The sequence below is a fragment of the Fusarium solani genome (genome assembly GCF_023522795.1).
Source record: "Fusarium solani strain SB1 chromosome Unknown bctg00000000, whole genome shotgun sequence".
NCBI classification, from domain to species: Eukaryota; Fungi; Ascomycota; class Sordariomycetes; order Hypocreales; family Nectriaceae; genus Fusarium; species Fusarium solani.
In genome coordinates, this window is record NW_027072157.1 from 2,693,580 (window position 1) to 2,716,546 (window position 22,967).

The 22,967-nt window shown below is 53.4% G+C and overlaps 6 protein-coding genes across 6 annotated transcripts; 2 read left to right on the forward strand and 4 right to left on the reverse strand.

The window, feature by feature from the left end:
- Positions 1-392: 392 nt before the first annotated feature.
- MRS44_000856 (uncharacterized protein) lies at positions 393-2,576 on the reverse strand (the record flags this gene model as incomplete). The annotated part of the gene is made up of 1 exon (XM_046267535.2): positions 393-2,576. One exon carries the CDS (start codon positions 2,574-2,576, stop codon positions 393-395), a length of 2,184 nt encoding a protein of 727 aa, XP_046138753.2.
- A 42-nt stretch (positions 2,577-2,618) lies between these two features.
- Positions 2,619-3,680, reverse strand: MRS44_000857 (uncharacterized protein; the record flags this gene model as incomplete). The annotated part of the gene is made up of 2 exons (XM_065624218.1): positions 2,619-3,129; positions 3,508-3,680. 2 exons carry the CDS (start codon positions 3,678-3,680, stop codon positions 2,619-2,621), a joined length of 684 nt encoding a protein of 227 aa, XP_065479923.1.
- Positions 3,681-6,724: 3,044 nt separating this feature from the next.
- On the reverse strand, positions 6,725-8,935 carry MRS44_000858 (uncharacterized protein; the record flags this gene model as incomplete). The annotated part of the gene is made up of 3 exons (XM_046278214.2): positions 6,725-6,769; positions 6,825-8,261; positions 8,444-8,935. 3 exons carry the CDS (start codon positions 8,933-8,935, stop codon positions 6,725-6,727), a joined length of 1,974 nt encoding a protein of 657 aa, XP_046138755.1.
- A 1,103-nt stretch (positions 8,936-10,038) lies between these two features.
- MRS44_000859 (uncharacterized protein) lies at positions 10,039-13,308 on the forward strand (the record flags this gene model as incomplete). The annotated part of the gene is made up of 1 exon (XM_046267537.2): positions 10,039-13,308. One exon carries the CDS (start codon positions 10,039-10,041, stop codon positions 13,306-13,308), a length of 3,270 nt encoding a protein of 1,089 aa, XP_046138756.2.
- A 1,035-nt stretch (positions 13,309-14,343) lies between these two features.
- MRS44_000860 (uncharacterized protein) lies at positions 14,344-15,162 on the forward strand (the record flags this gene model as incomplete). The annotated part of the gene is made up of 2 exons (XM_046275002.2): positions 14,344-14,406; positions 14,641-15,162. The coding sequence occupies 2 exons, from the start codon at positions 14,344-14,346 to the stop codon at positions 15,160-15,162; spliced, it is 585 nt and encodes a 194-aa protein (XP_046138757.1).
- A 358-nt stretch (positions 15,163-15,520) lies between these two features.
- Positions 15,521-21,404, reverse strand: MRS44_000861 (uncharacterized protein; the record flags this gene model as incomplete). The annotated part of the gene is made up of 6 exons (XM_046272015.2): positions 15,521-16,836; positions 16,887-17,134; positions 17,190-17,984; positions 18,031-19,163; positions 19,216-20,679; positions 20,733-21,404. The coding sequence occupies 6 exons, from the start codon at positions 21,402-21,404 to the stop codon at positions 15,521-15,523; spliced, it is 5,628 nt and encodes a 1,875-aa protein (XP_046138758.2).
- Positions 21,405-22,967: the final 1,563 nt, after the last annotated feature.

Here is a 22,967-nt window from a genome sequence, read left to right on the forward strand (position 1 = left end):
GAGATGGCTCCTCCCGATAGACGCTGGGTCCATGAGGAGCAGTGAGTGTGTTTGAGTGCGCGTCCTCGTATGTACGTGCACGGAGATGTGAAAGGAGAAAAGAGTGACAGAGCGCGAGATGCGCCAAGGGCGAATCTTGTTCGCCGAGAACCGCTCCTTGCGAGTAAAACAGATCCATCCGCGGTTTGTAAAGACTTTTGCATATGTTTGAGAAGGAGATGCTTGCGTCAGAACATCATGGGGTATATCGGTGCCTCATTAGGGGAGCATTAAGAACCTAGACGCTTCATAATGGTTCGTCGAGGCTCCAAGTCCTTAGACTCGTCGGTCACCGAGATTCAGCCAGCTCATATCTGACGATGTCGATGCCATAGCGAGCTGAGGTTGTGTGCTCACACCAGATGGAGGGTTGCGGGGAGGGGAGGAACACTCGGCGACAGAGGTGTTCCAAAGTAGAAGCTCGGGTTATAGACGCTGCTGGGCGCTCTATCTGTGCCCCAGGGCTTCGCCTTATAGTCGGGATCCCAAGTTTCGTTGATACTCTCAGGGATACCACTAGAGTAGCCTGAAGACGCCTTTGAGGTAGGGCGCTCAATCTTACCAGCTACTCCATCTCTAAAGGGGATCTTGCTGTATTCTGCCACCACAGGGCTTCCAGAGTTGACGCGGTTCATCTCAGGGCGGAAGTCAAAGTTCAATGGGGGTACAGTGGCAGAGTCCTGCGTAACACGGGGGTTGCGGGCTGCAATCGAATCTGAGTAGTGAGATTCGCTATCAGATCCGACAGTGTTCCTCTTAGGACCACCGAAGCCGAGAATCTGGAGGGCACTGCCGCCTGACCAGTATCGGTTCCAGCCGGAGCTTCTTCGCATGCCGTCTTGCGTCTCAAGAGGTCCGTTGCGAGGGCGAGGTTCCGCAACAGTTGGGTCGAAAGCAACACCTCTGGTGTCCTGACCTTGCAGAACCGGGTGTTGCATTTCCTGTAGGATTGGCTTGCTGATTGTGGCCTTCAGCTGCTTGTGCAGGGAACCAACAGAGCTTCGGTTAGTGCCACTGCTGGGCTTTCGGGTGATGCTCGTCTTGTTCTTTCCAGCTCGGCCCATCAGGATAGCCATGGATGAGTATGACTCCTGAGACAGCTGAGGGTTGTGACCGCGGAAGTGGGCAGAGTTTGGCGAAAGCTGGCCGTTACCAAAAGCCATCGGGTCCTTCTCATCGGGAGGGTAGTTGTGTCGAGCATGAGCAGCTTCCGGTGAAGGTTGGCGAGTCTTCTTGCGACGACGCAACAGCAGGAGGATAACAATAAGCGCGGCCAGGAATCCAAGAATCGTTCCCAATGTGATACCCAAAATAGCACTGGAGCTAAGACCAGAATCACCACTCTTAGTTGCGCCACCGACGGGGACAATATCAGTCGAGGATGCGGTGCTAGACTCTGAGAGAGTCCAAGAGGCAGTCGAACTGTCTGTCGCAGTGGCAGTTGAGGTGAAAAAAGTCGATGAGTCCGTGGTAAATGATTCCGTGCTCGTGGAGGAAACGGTCGAAGATGACTTGGTGGAAGTCGACTTGGTGGAGGTAGAGGTCTTAGTAGCAGAGGAGGTCTTGGATGAGGTCGTTTCAGCCAGGAGCTTCTGTGGCTCAGAGCCCAAGACCTTGACAGAATCCATCCAAGCGTTTTCCTTTCCGTCGAACATGGCGACGGGCAGCTTGTCACTGCCGCCAACGAAAACGATCTTCCCGTTGCTATCCTGGGCAACTGTATAGTCGTTGCTGCGCGCTTCCTTCGGCGCCAATGTTGCGTTGTACGCTGGCCAGTCGCTTCCAGTTGCATCGCGCTTCGTCAAAGCCTCCGAGAGGGTTACGGGTTGGTTGTCGGCAGTCCAGACCAGGTGACGGCGGACCTTGTTGGGGCTCGCGGTAAGATCAAAAACGTAGAGGCTGATAGATCCATCATCACCGGGTACAAGAACAGCCCTCATCGAACTCGGAATGGGCTCGGAGAGGGTGGTTCCGGATAGTCGCCAGCCAGCATCGGGGTTATACCAGGAGACGGCGGTGTTCGAGTCGCTGCCGCCAACAAAGCAAACATCGGTGTCGGACCAGGGGAGAAGAATAGGGTTGAGAGCCGATACAGTTGGTCCTGCGGCGAGGATCGTGTGTGGCTCTGAAGCGCCAATAACCCAACCCTCACTCGTTGCTGTTTCACTTCCATCCTTCGTGCCTGCGTAGACAAAGATTCGGTCGGTGCTTTTGAGATAAGCCGCGCCATGATGTTGGAGATTTTTCGTGACCGGGCTTGAGAGAGTAATGGTCGACCACTTCTTATCCCCGTACGTGAACTTCTGCAGGCCGGTATATGAGTCTGAGCCGCCGGTACCACCAACGACGAAGAGACCAGAGTCAGTACCAACACAAACTCCGCCGGAGACCTTCTCTCCAGTCGCCAACTTCTTCCATTCTGCGTCCTTCTCTAGGGGCAGAGACATGAACGCATTTTGCGTATAAACATAAAGTGTGTTGTCATGAATGACAGAGCACGCCCCCGTCAGAGGCGACGGTGGCTTCGGTAAACTCATCGCAGCGGAAATTCCCAGTCAAATTACAACCTCGTGATTAAGTTAGTAGACTTGCGATGGCATGGCGGTTTCGATAATTCGCTCGGATGAGATTCGCGTCGCGGATTGAGTCGTTGCAGCGATTTGGCCACGGGCCAGTGGTGATGAAATCGTCGGTTTGGGTGTCGAAGTTCGACTTCGGTGATCAAGACGAGAAGCAACAGGTCGCGCCAAAGGAACGGGACGCGGGGTCGGGTCGAATAGAAGGCTTCGCGGGTAGGGAATGAACAAGGTCAGTCGCAAGCAGACAAAGTTGCAGCTAGCAGACGTGGCGATATGGTGAGGCGAAAGCTGGGGAGAGCTGGCCGAATGCAGCGGACAGACAGCGGGCGTCGAAAGGAGTGGAACGGTGGCTGAAGTCTCAACACCACAGGTGCGAGTATTGGTAAAGAGAATAGTTCGACGTGAAGAGATCACAATTTCTGCCTTGGATAGGAGCAGATCGTCGTCGCCGTCGTCGAAGGGGAAGAAGTGAGGTTCGAGTCGGGGGCCACAGGTTGCGGGAGGTGGGTGGCTGTTGGTCGTACGTTTGTTCGGTATGCCCCTGGGCAGGTAGGCGAAACAGAAGTGGCAGGGGAATGCACTCGGGCGTGTGAATTCGCGCTACGTGGGAAAAGGAGGGAATCCAGCGATGGGCAATAAACCTCGACGCTCTCGTGCCAGACGGTGTTGCGAGGTCTGGAATGGGTGTGCGGCAGAAACAAGCGCGAAAAGCAGAGCAGGCCAGAACGAGAGGGAGAAAGAGAGGAACGATGCAGGACAGGAGGACGACCGGTTTGGCACGAACAGGTAGTGGAGAGTCTAGACGGGGGCTTGTCAGAGGCGGAGTCAGAGAGACGAGCAAAGACAGGGCCTCAGCAGACGATCCATGGATCGAGAGACACAAACGAACAGGGGTTGAAGCTCGTGGGATCCTGGTTTGGATGCTGCAAACAGCCACTGGGCAAGCCTCAGTGCAACACACGAGCCAGGGCAAATTTGCTTTTCGGTGCTAAGGACAGAAACGCCTGTGATTCGGCAAGCCAACAGAAACAGCGACGCTGTTGAAGCCGGCCAGCCAGCCATTATCGTGAGCTTTGACCTGGGCGTAGCAGCTTAGTATGGAGTTGAGAGAGAGCATGGACGAGGCGGAGTGAGTGAGGTGAGACGCCAGCGCCAACAGCGAGTGATGGACGATACGAAATGCGAGAACAGCAGGGACGGTGGGTCCTTCCTCAGAGGCTGGACGTCTCACCCAGGGGCGGAGGCCCCTAATTGGCCAATTCCGGCCCCGCGCCAAACGTTCCATGACGCCCAGCTGCAAGGGTCCCGGCGGCCTATGCAGGCTGCCGATTGGTGGCATGGAGCATTTCTTCAGGACCTTCAGGGCATTCAGGGCCTCCAGGCCTCCGATCAGGGGGGCGGCGCGGCCCCACGGACCCTGGCAGAGAGCACCTCACCCAGGACAAGGCTCCGGGCATTGAGGCCCGTTCTTCCATCCTGGGCATCAAGAGATTAAAATAGGGGAGGGGGCGAGCAACCAAGCAGCCACTCAAACCCTGGAGGCTCGTCACCTTTTTCGTAGCACTTGGGGTATTGTATCATCCATATACGTAGCGTACAAATGCCCAGTACCACCCGGTGGTAATGAGATTCTGAGCACGGCCACAGGCTGGACGGCTCCTCTGTGATTCTGGCATTTGCATTTCGGATAGCGCCCTCTGCATAAGAGAGGCCAGCAATGCATGGAAATCTCTGAGCGCCCAGACCCCCCTCGCAGCATCTCTTCCCCATTCCCTCGCATCGACTTACATGCCACGGATGCCCGTCGACAGATACGAGAATCCTCAGGCTTCTCTATCTTCTCGTGTTGATTGAGCCCGCTTGAGCTCGCGTACGTAACCAACGTCGCTCTCCCTCACATCGCCCTCTACCTGATACGCTTCCCCCCGCGACGAGACGCGCGACACGTTCCGCACCTCACACAGCTAGAATCCCCATGCATAAGTAGCTCCCCGTATAGCCTACCGCCCGACTCTCACCGGCCGAGCGAGATTGGACTGGATTGGCATGAGAAATTGTGAGGACCAGACCCCGGGTGCGTTCCCTGCTCCATGCGACCTGGCGAACTCGGTCACTCGACAGCGCGAACTCGCGCTCGCTGAGTGATACCCTCATGGTGAGAGAGGCGCCATGGATTCTACTCGACTCCCACTCTGCTGAGAGGATTCCCACCAACCAATTCGACAAGCACCCCAGTCCTCCCAGGCACCGCGGTCCCATCCCCACCCAGCCGCCTCCAGATGAAACGCGCCATAACGCCCACCTGAATCCCTGACCCCTGGAGGTGACCAGGGTTGAACAGCGACCTGATGCTCTTATTGAGTGAGCTGGTTTTATTCTCCGCTCCTCGAACTCGTCTGCGAGATGGACAGACGCAAATAGAGTCTACCAGAGACGTTGACATTGATTGCATTTCGCGGGATGAAGGTTCGCTGGGCGGGGGCCACCCACTCCGTGTCGATCCTCATTGCCCTTCCAACAGAGATCGCTCCATCATAATCACGACGGGGGGCTTTTCCAAAGTCCTTCCACGTGCTTCCGGTCTCGTTGAGATCTCGCCATCTCAGGCGTGTGCTCTCGCTAACGCACACCATCTGCAGCGTCGTTGGTTCTGATAGGAGCTGTCATCTGGGGCTCTTCTCGGCAGGTCGGCCGGCCACTTGACAGACCCGCGTCAACCAGAATATCGGGTTGTGTCATTTCAGAGTCCTTCATCTATTCATGATGATCAATTTATATATACGAGAAACATGACGTGCTGTTATCGCCAACTAGTGACGTTGTTTACCATCCTCAAGTACAGTTTCACTTGGTAGTGTTTACCTTGCGCTGGATCAATTAATTGTCACTACCCGTCTCCTGTTACGTACCACTATGCCTGATCGGCCGCTCTACACTGGATCTCCAACACCGGGCTTTTTTCTATATGAGCTAAAACATGATTTGTGAACTGATATTTCCCGATTTGCCTGCTGCAAATGGTGATCGTCGCCGTTTCCAGATGTGAGGTAACAGCAACCAGCCAAGTTCGTCATGCGTTTCTGCGGTCGAAACCCTCAACGTGAAATCGTGGGAAACGCTTGTTGAACCATCGCGCCACGCATAGACAATGTCAGCAACTAGATTTTCACGCCTTTTTTTGATGTGGAATACTCGACTTCCAGCCAATACAGTTTGCCATGCATCTAAGCGCCAACATCTCACTTATAGATGTCACACGTGTTTAGTTCCCTCGCATCTACCCTAGAGAATATGCGGCCACTTTGGCGGCGAGGCCACCCTTAAACCGGCTTTCGAGGTCGCCAAGGTCCAAATGTGACAGCAGAGCGCGCGGCTCTTCAGAAGCTTCACACAGGATGGTGTGGAATGCTGCTGATTGGCCTCTTCTCCAACTCGCATGCAGAGCATCATCACATCCCGCTCCCGCCCCTCAATTTCCCACGAGTAGAGGTTTCTGGGCCAATCCCAACACACTGGCCTGTCACATCATCGGCAGTTGTTGAAGATCACACGACTGCCGTGCTGTCTTGACCAGATGAATGCCTCAGCCAGCGTCTTACCAACAAGACTGGCAAAAACCCTGTAGCGGCACATTACAAAGGACAAAGTCAATATATCTGTTGGATAACTGGACCTGTCTCAGTCATGCATCATATGTTGAGACATGTGCATGTCCATTCACGGCAGTTAAATCATCTGTCTCACCCAACAACATTACTTGTGGTACCATATGTCCATTCTTTTTGTTACACCCTTATTGATCACTTATACAAGGCGAGCACAAAGTCCCGCAACCTCGAGTCTCAATTTCCTCCTGATTGAAATCATTGCCTCCTATACCACTTCCAGGCCACACCAGACCATTCTGCTGGCCTTCCATCTAATGCTTGTCCGTAAATGCCCCAAACTCCAAATCATCGCTGTAGGTGGGCTGTTGCCCATCTCCTCATTGATATAATGCCTTTTCATCACCCCCCAAAGTCATTGAAAGCTTAATACTGCATCGCCTGGTAGAGTCCCTGCATGGGCATAGGCATGTCTAGAGCCATCACGCATTGGCTGTCAACCTATGAGCTGGCCATCGTGGCAAATGCCTCTGGTGGAAGTTGAGCCTGAATCTGGTTAGCTTATCGCTACGACAAGCCGATAAAAAAAGAAATCACATACCTTCTTCTCGTTGAAAATCACCAAAGCCTTATCGAATTCCCAGTTGACCTGGGTGAGACACATCTCCGAGTACTGAGGTGTCATGCCGGTTTGCTTTGAAAGCTCGACGATCATCGCCTGGTGCTGGTCGACCGCGGCAGGAGGGGGAGTGGGAGCCGCAAAGACGTTGGGAAGCGCGCTGTACGCTCTAAGAGACAGCATATCACTGACCACACGGATGACTCCCCTACCCGGCTTGGCAGGTCCAAGAACGAAGACACGGGAGAAGCTGCGCTTCCCAGTCACGTTGGTGCCTGGATCCTGCTCCTCAAACTCGCCATGTACCGTAATGATGAGACCGTCAACGCCTCCAGGGCTCTGACCACTGGGATCCGCAAGACCCTGCAGAGGATGGCAATCCATGATGTACTTGGTCAACTCCTGCTTGATATCGGGATGTCGGGTGAGTGGGAGGGTCTTCCAGGCATCTTGGATGCTGTTGGCACCTCGGAACAATCGCTGCACACGGGCGTTTTGGTGGTTGATCTTGGTCAAGTTTCGGGAAAGCTTGATGTATGACCCCCATGGCATAGGAGCAGGTGCGTCGGGGTCCCGGGCTGAGTGGGTGCTGATGGAGACAGAGAACTGGCTGTCCTCGTCGTAGAATCGAGATGCCAGGGCAGGCCGGTCATTGTCATAGCAGGCAAAGAACTCCAGGAGAAAGTTCTCGCCAACGCCTCCGACATCTCGGAAGTCAGGGCCGTTCTGAGGGATCGGCTTGGGTCTTGAGGCGGCCTCCTTTTCAGCAATTTGTTCGGGTGTGCGCAGCTGGTTGCCGTTGATGATTTGCAGCTTGGGGAACCACTCAAGGAGAGTGGCTACGAAGGTGGGGTCTGCCATCTCGATAGGGTTGCCCGTAACGTAGATGGTCTCGAGGTGCTTGAACTTTCCCTTGAATGGCTGGAAAGCTTGCATGTTGGCCACCTGGTTGCCACTCATGTCGAGGTTCTTGAGGTGCGGGAATGTTGTAGCCACCACCTCTACCTGAGCGACGTCGTCGATGTTGTTGTTGGCGAGGCTGATGCTCTCGATGGCATCGCGCTTATCCTTCTCTGTCTTAAAGAGTCCGTCGCAGATAGCCATGAGTCCTTTGAGCGTCTTGAGAGCTCGCTCACGGGTGTCGAACATGCCCAGGGCGACGAGGATTGGATCCGCAGCAAGGGCGTCGAGCTTTAGCAACTTGCTCGCGCCAATGTATCTCTGGCTGAGAATTTCCTGGAGCTTGGCTCGAAGCTCTTGGGTTTCCTTGGATTCGACTCTGCTGCCGCGATCGGGTATTTCATCCACGCGGATGACCTCCAGTTGTGCGCCGGCAAAGGTGAAGGTGTTGAGCTTGATTAGTTCCTCCACGTCCTCCTCGGTCGCTCCTACGTAGACGTAGTCGCCGACATAGTGGCTCTACACTGAGTTAGCAGGGAATGTCGAAGGTGATGAGCCAAGGTGCGGGTGGGTGTAATCATCTAGCGTGAATCGCATTTAAATCGCATTCAGATCGCATTGAAATCGACATATGACTTCCAAAGTCTCGCGTTGTCGCGTCGTGTAGTCCGCACCTGATGCTCCGTCAATGATAAACATACCTTTCTGATTGCGACCTTTCGCTTTGATCCGGTGCGGAGTGATGAAGCTTTGCGCTCCAGGAAGCCGAGAAGATCGTTGAGCCCGCCACCGGGGTTGCTCGCAGCCTTGCTCTCCTTCAAGCCACCAACTCGCACCATCTTGAGACCAGTCATGTCCTGTGACCGTGTCTTGGGGCCTCTGCCGGAAGATACGCTAGAAATGCGAGAGGCAAGAGACGAAGCTGAGCCATTGCTCAGATGCTTCAGGACGTTCTGAGCGTTCCGCGAAGCGCCACGTGGGTTTGTGGTCGAGAGCCGGGTACTAGACCTGGTGGGCTTCGAGTCTGCATTTGCAGGCCGCTTCGAGCGTCGACCGGCGCTGTCCATGTCCAAGTCACCATCGCCATCCATGCGACCACCAGCCTTACGCTTAGAGATGCCACCTCTTGACGCAGCGCTCGCCTTGCGGGTCGCATTCCGCGCTGTAGTGGTCTGACGGCCTCGGGGCGCCATGGTAATAGGCTTGGTAAGGGATGCGGTGACGGTAGGTTGTTTTTTTGTAGTAGATTTTTTAAGGTTGTTTTTTTGTGGTTCTTTGGTGGTCTTTTTTCTTGGGTTTTGTTTTGGAGGTTGATGTTGCGCGAAGCTTTCGACGAGTCGAACAGAGATCAAGCGATGACGTTCGAGATGATCGAGCCCGTGGTTGAAGTCGAGAGCGCAATATCGAGCGAGGCGATGTGTGGTGGTTTGTGCTCAAGTCGGCGAGACTCTTTCGCAGTGGAGAGGCGATCAGAAATAGGACTGGTCGCTGTCGCTGTCGCCGCTGTTGTGGGCGAGGCGAGGCGTCTCTCGGTGAGAGGAGAGTCGTGTGAGGGTCGAGCTTGAGGGGGAAGGAACGACGGCAAATCAATCGCCTTGTGGTCGCTGTCGCACTTCCGGAACGCGAGAAGTAGCGGAGCGCTGGTTCTTCTCACGTGGGAATGCGAGTTTGTAGTTGAGTGAGTAGAGTTTCGTTGAAAAGGATGCCAGAACGCAAAGGTTCTTCTGGGGGTCGATGTGACGTTTTGCAAAGCCCCACTGGTGCAGAGGTGAAGGTTCCCAGGCAAGCAGGCAGCCTTGCAGTAATATACCTGATTGGGACTAGCACCCGATATGAGTCAGTGAAACGTTCGCCCGCGAACACGGTGCGTTTACATGAGCTTGCCAAATGAGTGAATAATCCCTTGTTCTTTGATAAAATTTCCTTTAAGAGCCCTTCAGATTGTCCGTGATTCTAGCGCTCTTTATGCAAGAAATTTCCTAATTCATGCACCCCTTGTTGGGTAGGTATTGTTGGGCACGGCAGGCTTTGATGGAGGGAATGACCTCTGCATTGATGTCTGCCAGTCCCTGCACGTGACCTCGCGTTTCTCTCTTCTCGCCTTGGCGTGGCTTGGTAGGCTTGGTAGCTAGTGCGACGCGTTCCTGCCTTGATCTTCACCAACCATCAACTGTCAATATTTCTGTCAACAGTGAATGAGGTGGTACAATTGGACTACCTCGCAGTCCATGATGCTTTGAGCTCCTGTATTCTGCTATAAATTCTGGATAGCCGCTGCTGCGGCGTTGCTTTCACCATGGACAGTGACGAATTCGACGACGATATTGCCGACGAGGACTTCATCACGGCTCTTGAACAGGTCTCATCCTCTATTGGCGGACAAGGCGCTACAAGAATCATACAGAACTCGGCGCCCCAAGGCTCCAAGCCGACCAGCCAGCAGGATCCAGCAGCCGTAGCGGCCTTGGAATTGGAGGATCTTCCATCAGATGCCTTCTCATCTCCAGAGCCACCCCAGTCAAGGCCACCCGCTTCTGCGACAATCTCAGCGCCTCAGGCTGTACGGTCAGGATTTAGCAGGACGAGCTCAGGAAATTGGCGTCAGACGACCCTCTTCGGTGGCTCGATATCGAGTGATGGCCCAAGACCATCACAGCCAGCAACTGCACGCGTATTCCGTGCCGATCTTCCCCCAGAGGCGCGGACTCATCATGCGATAGACGAGGAGGCCATGAAAACCTGGGTTTACCCCACAAACCTAGGCGCCATCCGCGACTATCAGTTCAGCATCGTCAAGAATAGTCTTTTCAACAACACATTGGTGGCTCTACCAACTGGTCTAGGAAAAACCTTCATTGCGGCAACCGTTATGCTGAACTTTTACCGGTGGACGAAGACCGCCAAGCTTGTCTTTGTTGCCCCTACGAAACCCCTCGTGGCACAACAGGTTGATGCTTGCTACAACATCGCTGGAATCCCTCGTTCAGAGACGACTCTTTTGACGGGAGATATCCCTCCAGCTCTGCGTGTTGACGAGTGGGAGGCGCGACGGGTGTTCTTCATGACTCCCCAGACTCTTCTGAATGACATTTCCCACGGTTATGCGGATCCAAAGCAGATCGCTTTGCTAGTCATTGACGAAGCACACCGAGCAGTTGGAGAATATGCTTATGCCAAGGTCACGAAACTCATCCGTCGTTTCTCCAACAGTTTCCGCGTGCTGGCGCTGACTGCCACACCTGGATCAAAGATCGAGACGGTACAGGAGGTCATTGATAACCTTGGAATTTCCCATTGCGAGATTCGTACCGAGGATTCAATCGATATCCGCCAATATGTCCACCAGAGAAATATCGAGCAGGTTGTTCTTGACCCATCTGACGAGATGTGTCTTGTTAGCGAGTTATTCACCAAGGCTCTGAAGCCTTTAACCGACAAATTGACATCACAAAATATTTGGTTCGGACGGAATCCCATGGCTATTACAGCTTATGGCCTGATGCAATCTCAGAAGGAATGGTTTGCATCACGCGGGAGGCACGCAAACCAGGGAGTTCAACATATGATGCGAGCCGTCTTCAACGTTCTCACAAGCATCGCGCACTCTATAAAGTTGCTCAACTTTCACGGAATCAAACCGTTTTACGACAACCTCGTCGACTTGCGCAGTGAGCAGGAAGGCAAGGGGGAGAAAGGGTCCAAGTACAAGCGCCAACTTATCCAAGACTCCAACTTCCAGGAGATGATGGACAGAATCTCCAAGTGGCTACGCACAGATGGCTTCGTGGGCCATCCCAAGCTCACTGCCTTGGCGGATTGCGTGCTGAACCACTTCATGGATAAGGGAGAGGGCTCTGCAACACGGGTGATTGTCTTCAGCGAGTACCGTGACTCGGCGGAGGAAATCGTGCGCATGCTGAACACCCATCGGCCGCTCATCAAAGCTAGCGTCTTCGTTGGGCAAGCTGACGGCAAACGAGGAGAAGGCATGAAGCAAGCCCAGCAGATCGCTGCGATTGAAAGGTTCAAGCGAGGAGAATTCAACGTCCTCGTCGCGACATCTATCGGTGAGGAAGGACTCGACATTGGCCAGGTTGATCTCATTGTCTGCTATGATTCTTCAGCGTCGCCAATTCGAATGCTGCAGCGAATGGGCCGAACAGGTCGAAAGCGGGCGGGCAATATCGTGTTGCTCCTGATGCGTGGAAAGGAGGAAGACCAGTTCGCCAAATCCAAGGACAACTACGAGAAGATGCAAACCCTCATTTGCGAGGGAAGCCGCTTCAACTTTCGCTTTGATCTCTCGACACGGATTGTTCCTAGGGCCATCCGACCAGAGGTCGACAAGCGACACGTTGACATCCCCGTCGAAAACACCCAAGATACGTCACTACCAGAGCCCAAGAAACGTCGAGTTCCGGCTGGAAAGAAGAAACCCCCAAAGAAGTTCCACATGCCTGATGGAGTGGAGACGGGTTTCCAAAGTGTGGCGAGCATGTTGAAGATTGGCGGTAAAGCGAAGCAAACAAAGACACGACAAAACCCGGAACTTAGTGACATCGTTCAAGTGCCAGACCAGAGCAGGGTTCTGCTTAACGATGAGGAGCTTAAGGAGCTCAACCGGGCGTATCGTGACCTGCCCTTCAATCATACCGTCGTGGAGGAAACGGCAATACCAAGCATGACAGCCTATCCGGAGTTACAGCGGCAATTGCGGCCAGTTTTCAAACTTAAGCATGGAACTCGCACAAAACGCTGTGTTGAGATGTGGAAGAAGATGGGGACTGACCCAGAAAGCATGGTGCTGCCTTGCCGTTCCGTGGATACGAGCGACTACTTGGAGATCCCAGTACCTGCATTTGCTGGATCTGATGATGAACCACAGGAAGAGAGACCGCCCGCAAGAGCGAAGCCAGCAAAACCAGCGGCACCAGCTAAAAAGAAGGCGAACAGACAACCTCCTTCAAAGGCGCAGCCTCAAGCCAAGAGGAGAAGACTATCTCCCGTTTTGGAGCCAGAATCCTACGTTCTTGGTTCTATGGTGGACGATGGGATGTCAGACGAGGAGGACGAAGATGAAGAGGAAGAAGAAGAGGCGGCACCCCGTGGTCGTGGACGGCCGAAGAAAGGCAGCAAGCCTCGAGGGAAGGGGAAGCGGAAGACTCAACGCAAGACCGGTGGGATCAACAGCGATGAGGTTGGCGACGATTGCGATCGAGATAGTGATCTGATGGAGACGGATGGCTCTGATGACGGCGAAGATTTGGTTGATTTCATCGTGTCCGACAACCATCCGATATCGAGCTTGAGGGAAGCTCCCACATCACCAACCTCGACAGGCGCATCACAGCCGCCTGGAACGGACGAAACGGCGAAGCCTTTCTTTGTACCAACACGATTCTCGGCCACACAGGAAAGCGAAGACATCCCAGAGCTGGGTGAGCTTGTTAAGAAGAAAGCTGGCGGAAGATCGGCTGTGGAGGAGTCGGAGGACGATGTTACTACGAGACGGGCGATCCGTGGCCGGCGAGCCATGGTGGTGGATGAGAGCGACAGTGACCTTTAACGTTTTGGAACATTGTTGTGAGCCGATTCAAGAGAATAATGGGAGCATCATGATGGTGAACGGAACACATGGCAACATTAGGTATCTAGACTAAAAGGATCATGCATGAATGGACGAGTTACGACAGCAAGCTACGTCTTGCTGATCAACAACAATGATAAACACCCGAACCCATTTGCCACGTCTTTCGTCTCGATAAGAGTCCTATTATTGTTGGTTAGCACTTCGTTCGTCCATGTATCGGCCTAGAAGAACAAAGAGACAAGATCTCGAAACTTCAGAAACCCAATTTATAAGCACCACCACCCCCGACGCACCCACCAGGCTCACCGACGACCAGCTCACCAAGGCGTCCCGCGTGCAGCGCACTCCCCGAGAGGAGCGGCGCACAGCAGGACAGGAGGTGAACCGGCCATTGTCAGGAGCTTAGCTGGCAAGTGCATGTTTCGAGGGCAGTCTCAGACGGCTCTTCCTAAAGCTTGAGGAGGGTTTGAAAAAAAGGAGCTCATCATGCGAGATTGAAAAAAAGGAAAAGAAATAGCAATTGGGTGACTTACAAAAGACTGGTATGGGCGTTTTTGGAGGTTTGGGAAGTTGAAGTTGTTGAAGGAGAGGAAGAAAATTGCAGAGAAAAACGCGACTGGATGTGGTTTTGGTTCGTGTTTAAGCGATAGGGCCCCACATTCTAGACGCAGAAGCGCCAGACGCGTTCTTATGGCTTTGTCGAGCTTCACCAGCCACATCACCCCGCAGCTTGCGCCACACAGCGGTGATAGCCCCGGCTCTTCATGTCCGCCGCAGCCAATCACAGCTTCTGCTTCCCGCTCCCGGCAAGCCGGGGGAAGGAAAGGATTGGGTTGGGTTGGGATGTCATGTTTCCGGGCTCTCATCCCGTCGTCACTGATCTCATCACCTCATCCCGACGTCGGTTCGCACGGTTCCTTCTCCCCCTCCTCTTCTTTCAACGTCAACCTTTTTTTAATCTCAAATCATTGAAACACCATCGACCGAGTTTTTGAATCAATCTTCTCAGCCATGACCGCGACGGGCGTTTCGCTCCTCAAGTTTGTCGGCACCGTTTCGCTCGGCTTGCTGACGGTACGTGCTCTCCCTCTGCTCGGACTTGGGTATCAAGTGATATCATACCAAGCTCTAAGAAACATCCTTGCCCTGGTTCGCGTATCTGAACCTAAAGCTCTGATCCCATTGCAAACTTGTCTCAAAGACAACGTTGCCGCAGATTTTCAACTCTTGCTACAATGCTTTGGGCCGTTATCGCATTCCATCCATGTCATCGCATCGCAAGCTCAGCTCGCTAACATCCATCTCTAGGGCGTCTCCTACTCCATCTCGACCCTCGCCCTCCCCTCGCTCCTCCGTCTCCCCTCCTCCTCCTCGGCTTCCCAGGGCCTTACCATCCTTAACGATGCCCTCAAGGCTCCCGTCCTAGCCCTCACCTCGCTCGCCTCGGCACCCTTCCTCATCAGCTTCTTCCTCGCCCCGCGCTCCGCCCGACATCCCTACCTTCTCTACACGGCTCTCTTCGCCACCCTCTCCTCCGTTGCTCCCGCCCTTCTCCCATCCCCCGCGCCCCGACAAGCCGCTCCCGCTGCACCTCGACAGTCGTCCCGCGCCAAGATGGAAGCCAGTTACGAGGTCCTCGGCGACAGCCACAGCGAGCCCGCTAGCGAGGAGGACATTGACGACGTCAACGGCGAGGAGGTGAGAGCCGAGGTCGAGACCCTTGCGCGAAGCTACATCGCTCGGACGGCGCTCTCTTCTCTGGGCTTCGTCATGGCTGTTGTTGGTATCTGGGGCGACGGTGCACCTCAGGCCGTTGTCTATGTGTCGTAAGAGGGCACAGAGGCACATGACGACCCCTCTGTTAATGATATGATCAATTGAGGGACAAGATGCAATCACATAGGCGTTCCACTGGTTTTAAAGCATGATATCTATCTCCCCAGTCGGTTGGGACCATCTCCTGTCAATCGCTCCAAAGGATCGAGCAAATAGTATTAAATCTAGCTATGAAAGAAACAAAAGATGCATTTTCTATCAACAGTTCATCATACATTCGCGATATTGCCCATCATCTTTGAAATTGCCATTCATGTCTTTGTCAATTTGCTCGTCTCAGATCTACAACTGCCACAATCAACCAATTCCTCCATCAACCTGGCCAAACAAAAGCCTTCCCTTGAGCTCAAATCTATTGATGATACTCGCGGCAATTCGCGCAGTAGCTGCCGCGCGATAGGACACTCTCGAGATCACTGTCATCATCATCCTGCTCATCCTCCTCCTTCTTGCCCTCATCAGTCTCATGCCCCCTCATTTCCTTCTCCGTGACCCAGGATGAGGCCCCACGAGCTCGAGATGTAGCAAAGTCAACTGCCTGATCCTCTTGTTCCTCGCCATCTTCAGACTCCGCCTTGGCTTGGATGCTAAAGTACCTCGATGCCGAGTACTTCTCACCCAGCCTCTTGGCCACGTCGTTGGCCTCATTCAGACTCACAAGGCGGCGACGCTCGGGGTGCTTCTCCATCGCGGTGAGGCAGAGATCCCATACAACAACCTTGGCAACACTGCCACTGAGATTCTTTTCGTCTCTCTTACGCTTCTTGTTGCTCTCGCCCATGGAGCGCATGATTTGGGTGAACTCGACCGCGCTGTAAGTGTTGCTGAGCCCCAGACCCGTGAGCAGCTCCTTTCTTTGCTCGGCCGTATGAGCTTCAGGGTTGACGCGAGCGGCAAACTCCTCCTTCTTCTTGTTTATGAGATAAGTAGCACAGTCGTGCTTATCCTGCTTGATGTTGTCAGGCTTCTTGAACTTCTGCTCAGTGAGTCGGTCATGGGCGAGTTCAGCAGGTGTTCGGCCAACAGCATTCTCCCGGTACAGCAATCGAGGCTTGAACTCCACAATGACACGAGCCAGCGATATCATGTCGTGCATGATGGTAGTGTGAAGGCACGTCTCGCCCGCAGCGTTGAGCATCTCTAGCTCCTCGCCCTTGGAGTACTCGAGCAAAAGCTTGAGCATCTCAACCGCGTCCTTCTCTTGATCATCGTAGGGCTTGGTGGTGTTTCTGTAATAGTACCTGTTCCTGCGCCGATTATACACATTATCATCGTCGGACTGAACTCCAGAGGCTTGTGACACCCAGGCGTGCAGAGGTGTGTTGCCGTTCTCGTTGAAGTTGTTTCGCTGCAAGAACAGGTGACTGCGGAGGGTTGGGTCAAAGAGGTCCAACATCTTGCGAAGCTGTCCAGCCTTGGGGGTGTCCTCCAACGCTGCGTGAATGATGTTTTGGCCCTTTGAGTTGCGGGAAGACTGGTCGGCATTGGCCCCCAACAGAATCTTGACAAAATCGGTGCGTCCAAGGCGGCAGGCAACCAGAAGCGGTGTCTCGCCATCCGAGTTCTTCTTCTCAAGACATCCTGGGCAAGCCTCGACAAGATACTCTAGGAGTTCGATTGCGTGTAATGAAGGGAAAGCCGTGACTGCGCAGTGAATCACGAAATCGTCTGCAGCACCAGTCAGCACCCTGTATTCCAACCTTGGTCAACGCACTTACTGTCGGCTCCAAGCCACTTTGAGATGGCCCGATCAAAGCCACCTGGGCTCTCCTTGAGGTGCTTCAGTCGAGAGTCTTCTCGAGCAGCCTTTGACTTGCCAAACTCGCTGTATAGTCTGTGAGGGGCGTCTCCAAGGAAGAACTCGACACTCTCCAGATTGCCAACCAAAGCGGCATGCAGAAGTAGCGGCGACTTCTGGCCTGATGTCCTAACCACCATGTTGCGACCAGCCGTCGCCCAGTCCTTCCTGCGCCATGGATTAGTATCAAACACCCACGGCCACCAAATCGAAAATCGCATACCTCTTCTTGCCATAGACTGTGAGTCCCTGGTAGTATCGCGGCTTTTGCTTCAGCTCAACGCCGCTCTTCTTGACCAGATGATCAAGGGGAATTCCTGCACCCGTTCGCTTGATGATCAACGCAAGCATCTGAGTCTTTCCATGCTCCACTGCATAGTTGAAGTCAAACTGGGGGAAGGTGAAGCTGCCAACATGGTCGTCCTCATCTCCCTCGCCTCCTTCAAACTTCTCTCCAGCATAGTGTTGTGCCATGTCCAGAAGAGCCTTGAGTCCTGCGACATCATCTCTCTCCAGGACCTGCGTAAAAAGACCTTCTTGGCGACGATAGCGATTGGTGTGACGGGGACTGGTAGCATTACCGTTCTCCATGTACCAGCTAGGAACATTCCAGCAGATGTAGTCGACCGGCTTGGTGTGGGATTTGACTTGCATGGAGACATGACCAATATCGTCAATGGTGAACTTTTGCTGCACCTTCTCGGATACAATACGGGGCTCGTCACCGGAATCGTTGGATTCTTCATCCGAGCACTCATCTGAGTACTCGTCTTCCTCGCGAGCTTCCATCTTGAAGCGAACCTTTTCCTTCTCTGGCGGAGACCACTGTACCTTGACAATCTCAAGTAGAGCCCGGGCAACATCATGATGGCCTCGGAGGAAGGCCACTGAGAATGGAGTGTTGCCATCATTGTCCGCGACCGCGGCCACCAAGGGCGGTTGGTCTTGTTCAGGGCCCCAAGCTTGGAGAGTAAGAGACTTGATCCGTTCGACATCTCCTGACCACGCAGCATTCATCCTGTAATCGGTTAGAAGAAGGAACGCAAAGATTCGGCAATACTTACAGCTCGATATAGCCATCCCTTCTTGTCTCTGTCATCTCGCTGTCATGTTGGAATGAAAAGTGAAACTCATAAGGCTTCGCAGGTTTGTCTTCTGCTTCTTCTTCGCGAGATGGACGACGGCTGGTATCCGATTCAGTCTTGATATCGGGGTGAAGCTCATCAAAGGTCTTTGCATCTCGGCTGAGGAGAGCTTTCTCGATAGCCTCAAAGCTGGCAATAACTTCGTTGATAGCCCCCTGTTTCTCGGCTTCTCCCTTGAGTTCTGCACGCTTCTGCCGCTTGATGTCCTTTTCATACCTCTCCTTTGCAACCTTGAATGTCCGCTTTGCCTCTTCGATTTGCTCAGAGACTATCCAGTGTGAGTAGGTACCTGGCTTGAACTTTTCCAGAAACTCCGCCGTGCCAGCCGGCTCCGTAGGCTTTACCACTCGGCGTTTCTTGCTGGTGTACTTTCGGAGGCCTTTCAGTGATGTACGGACCAGATCAAGAGCTGAACGTCCCTTGTTCCAGGTGCGTCTGTACTCGTCGAAGATGAGGCTTTCGGTGCTTCCGGGCAATGCGTTGGGATTGGCGCCATTCTCCAGAAGTTGGATTGCCACTTCAGCGTTGCCAGAGCGGATGGCTGCGAGTAAGGGTTGCTCTGTTGACTCCTTAAACTTCCTCTGGTTTTCTTCCAGTTTCCCCAGTCTACCGGAGTGCGATGGCGAAACCTTGGCCGCCTTCAACCAAGTCTCAAAGTCGATCTGAGCCAAGGCGCCGTTGTTGAGAAGCTTCAGCACCAAGATGGTGTCACCGGTCTCAATAGCGCTGTGAATCGGGGCAATTGCCTCCGGGTTCCAGTAATTGCTAGCAAAAACCAAGTGGTTGATGGCTGTCTTGACGCCCGTTTTGTCCGTGTCAAGCAGTGTATCGATGAGGTCCCTTTGCCCAGACTCGATGTACCTGTGGAAGGCAGTGCATCCGTTCGAGTCGGCCTGGGAGGAGACGGCCCCAAGTTTCAAAAGGAGCTCAGCCATCGACTTGGCTTTGCCAGTGGGCAGCGACAACGCCAGGGCCAAGGTCAAGATGGCGCCCGTATCGGAGTCGTTGTTCTTGTTGATGAACTTGACTGGCAGAATAGAATCGGCACCATACTAATAGAAGGTTATTTCGTGCTTCGCGAATATTGGATGTTTCTCAACTTACATCGCAGAGGAGCTTGACAGCATCCTCATGACCTTCTGAAATGGCAAGATGAAGGGGTGAGCATGGGACATCCCAAGCCAAGACATCAATCTGATAGTAGTCAGGCTCATCCTCCTGCTCGTCGGGAACCAGATCGTCGTCGGTTTCCTTCTCCTTTTCGACGTTGACGAAGGATCCAGTCACCATAGATACTGTATCTGCGTCGGTTGTCTCTGCGTCAATAAGCTCACCATCAGACTCTTCATCCGATTTGTCGGAAACTTCGGCCTCGTGGGTCTCCTTTGACGCCTCGTCTTTGCCATCAGAGTCGCCTCTCTTGGCTGCCTGGCGCTTTCTGTCCTGGCGCTCCTCCTCAGCCTCTTCGTTCTCGATGCTCTTCTCCATCAAGATCTTGATCATTTCCAGGTTTCCTCGGGAAGCAGCCAGGTGCAGAGCAGTCTTTCCATCGGCCAAGCGTGCTGTAATACGAGAGCCGTGATCAACGAGACATTTGACAACCTCTGGGGTCGAAGTCATGACGGCGAGATGGAGCGGCGATCGACCGGTGTAGTCTCGCTTGTTGGGGTCAGAGTCCTCTTGGCTGAGCCAGTTCAAGACATCATCGACATCTCCATCAACGATGGACTGACAAAGTCTGGCCGTGTTTCCAACATAAGCCATATCAGTCCAGTCCTGCTCTGTCAGGGGGTTGAAAGAACCGATCTGCTGTCGGCCAGGGTCATCAATAAGGAAAGTAACCTCGCCTTTGATGTAAATCTCAGCCTCTTTCTCCGCAACTTCTTTTTCCTCGGGAGTGACTGGTTTGGGGCAGAAGCCACAGCAATCTTCGACCACATCCTGGACGCGGCCAAAGAATGCCGGGTGACGATGCAGGTAGACCTCTCTGTCATCGGGCTGGTTCCACTCCGCATTGAGGAGGAGATCACGCGTGTAGCAGAGCTTCTCAATGCGCTTTGCATTGAAATGTTGACCATAAGGAACGGTGAAGGTATGGTAGTTGGAAACATCCTCCTCAGAGAGCCAATCAGCAATCTCATCCTCGTGGTGGTCTTTGATATTTCCAAAGAGAATATTTCGACCCTTGTACACCTGAGGTCGGCCACGCTCCTCGCGTCTCTTGTTGAGATATGTTTCTCGGGCGGATGTTGTTGGCAGTCTCTCAAGGACAAGCAGACGGGCCAAGCCCAGCGTCCTTTGGAAGCTTCTCTCGAAGATGGTCGGATCAACGCGAGATCGATCAAGATCGGGCCAGTAGACCTCAAAGTTTCGGTGAGAATACTTGGAGAGGCGATTCTCGTAGGAAGGACTTCGACGAGTAAGGTCAACATGGTTGACCTGGGTGATGAAGCTGCCCAGTGCTCTGGGAGTTACATAGACCTGGTTGCCATCATAGGCGCCGCCAGCGGCGTCAATATCGAAACCCGTCAGGATTTCACTGACGGACTTGTAGACTCGCAGGACAATCTCAAATAGTGTCAGAGCTGATGGTTTTGAAGAGGGGAAGGTGGATCATTTACCTGAACGTGTCGCACGGGGTATTGACTGGCAATGGTGATGGCATACTTGGTCCTCACCACAGTGACTTCGTTGAGAAGGGCATCTCGAATGGCTTGCTCGATCGTCTTGATCTTATCAATAGCTTGCTCGTGGGTGAGCCCATAGAGGAAGAGATCGACATCCGAAGCAGGACAGAACTTCTCATGGTAATACTCGCGGAGCTTGCGCTTGGTGGTGTTGAATTCCTTGGGAACAGGGAGAAGACAGTTGACGACCGAAGAGCCAGCAGCCACAACATTGCTCCAGTCCAAGTCGACCAGGGATGATTCAGAGAAGACGTTGAAGTTCTTCTGGAACTCGGTCACATTGGCGACGGTCGCAGGGGAACCATGAGGACGGCGCTTGTCGTCTGGGAGAGCCATGATGTACTTGGACTTCTCCTCTTCGGTCTCAGCCTCGAGGTTCCTGGCTCGGGTGGTGATGACTTGGGTGTCATTGGTAAAGAGCGGCAGGACATTGAGATGGGGATCCTCAAGGATGGGGTTCTGGCGATCCTGAGCATAGACGGATCGCAGGTTGGCCTCATACTTGCGGTACGGCTCCAAGATCTCGATCATTGACTTGTCTGGGTGCTCGGAGATGTATCTGGCCAGCTCCGAGTGGGGAGCAGGAAGCTCGGGGAGATCAGCCATGATTGCGATGTTTGGAGAAGAGACGAAGGAAAAGCTGATGCTGGACCAAAGACGAGCGGACGAAGAAATAAAAACGGTGAGATGAGGTCAGGTTGAGTTGAGGAGAGGAAGGTGTAAGTGGGGGAATCAAAAAGGGCAGTCGCCGAGATCCAGCGATGCAAGTTGGTGATACAATGCGAATAGGAGCTTGGTGAGGTCACAATTGGAGAAGTAGTGGTATGATAATGTCGATTGAATGAGCAGTGACCTGGTCAAGAAGAATTCATCTCGAGCGAAGAGGAGGGGACTGGAGGCCTTTATACCAAGCCGTGCGTTGAGCCATCATGTCAACTATACCGAAGCCGTCCACCCGCCTCACACGTATCACACCGCTGGCGGCATGGCGATGCGGAGTACCTGGCACCTCCAGCTTCGTTGGCCGCGATAAAAAGCTGAAGCTCCAGTTAAGCTCCAGCGAGCTGATGCCGAGCTAGCAGCAACATGGTTAGATCGCGTCTGCGGCGCGCATTGGTGGCAGTTTGCGAGTTGCAGGGGGCTGTGCTGCCTGGAGCAGCGAGGATTCGACGCGCGAAAGCCCGTGATCACAGCGTGTAAGACCTCATTTCGAGGTGCTTGCTGCAGGCTACACAGCTCTTGGGGGGGTCTTGAGAGGCTCATGGCCCCGCTGGTGCCTGGCTAATATCGCCAACCTCTCTTGGCAAGTTGATCAACATCACGCTCAACAACTTGACGCTGGTGATATATCGTGAATTCGCACTGCATAAGACAATGATGCTTCAAGTTCCATGGCCATCCTTTCGGTGAGGGGCTATTCGCATCCATCACACCATCCCCAGGCAGAAAACCTTCCCTCTCACACTCCATCTCGCACTTCATCTCGCACTTCTTTCTCACTCAGCAGGTCTTCGGCAATTGACCCTATCGTATGATTGACCGCTTTCCATTCATCTCATCCACCATCACTCCCGCGCCGTCGCAAACAATTCAGCTTCGGCTGCGGGGAACCACTCCGTTCCGTTAATACCGCCTCGAGGCGGGTCAAAAGCCACCGTCCTTGGTTTGTCCAACGATGATCTTGTGCCAAGACTTCTAATTCGAAATCACGGAACTAACCTCGTCAGAAGACAGTGAGTGGGCTTTCCAACGCCAGGGTCCCGTGGTGAATAAACCTACCTAAGCGTCCAGTCCCTTCTTTTTACTCGTCAAGTTTCTCTGTCTTCGAGGGTCAGCTTTGATGTTTGCTATTTGTGAGGTTGTAAGTCAATTTGGAAGACGTACCTTCGTGAAATGAATGCAGGGGCCAATAAGGCTTCAACACGATAAGCTGTGTGGTAAACAACTATTTACGGATAGAGTATGATATTTATTGTGAAAACTCAATAAGATAGCTCTTTTCACACATGTTACTTACTTTTATCTACCTATAGACTAGGCGGGTTGAAAAAGTGCTTTTTGAGTGTTCTTTCAGTATTGCCTCCCCCAGGGTAGCTGGTCTAGACATCTATTAACATCTAGGTCGATGGGCTATTTGGATGGTACTACTTGGCTCGGAGAAGAGCTTTG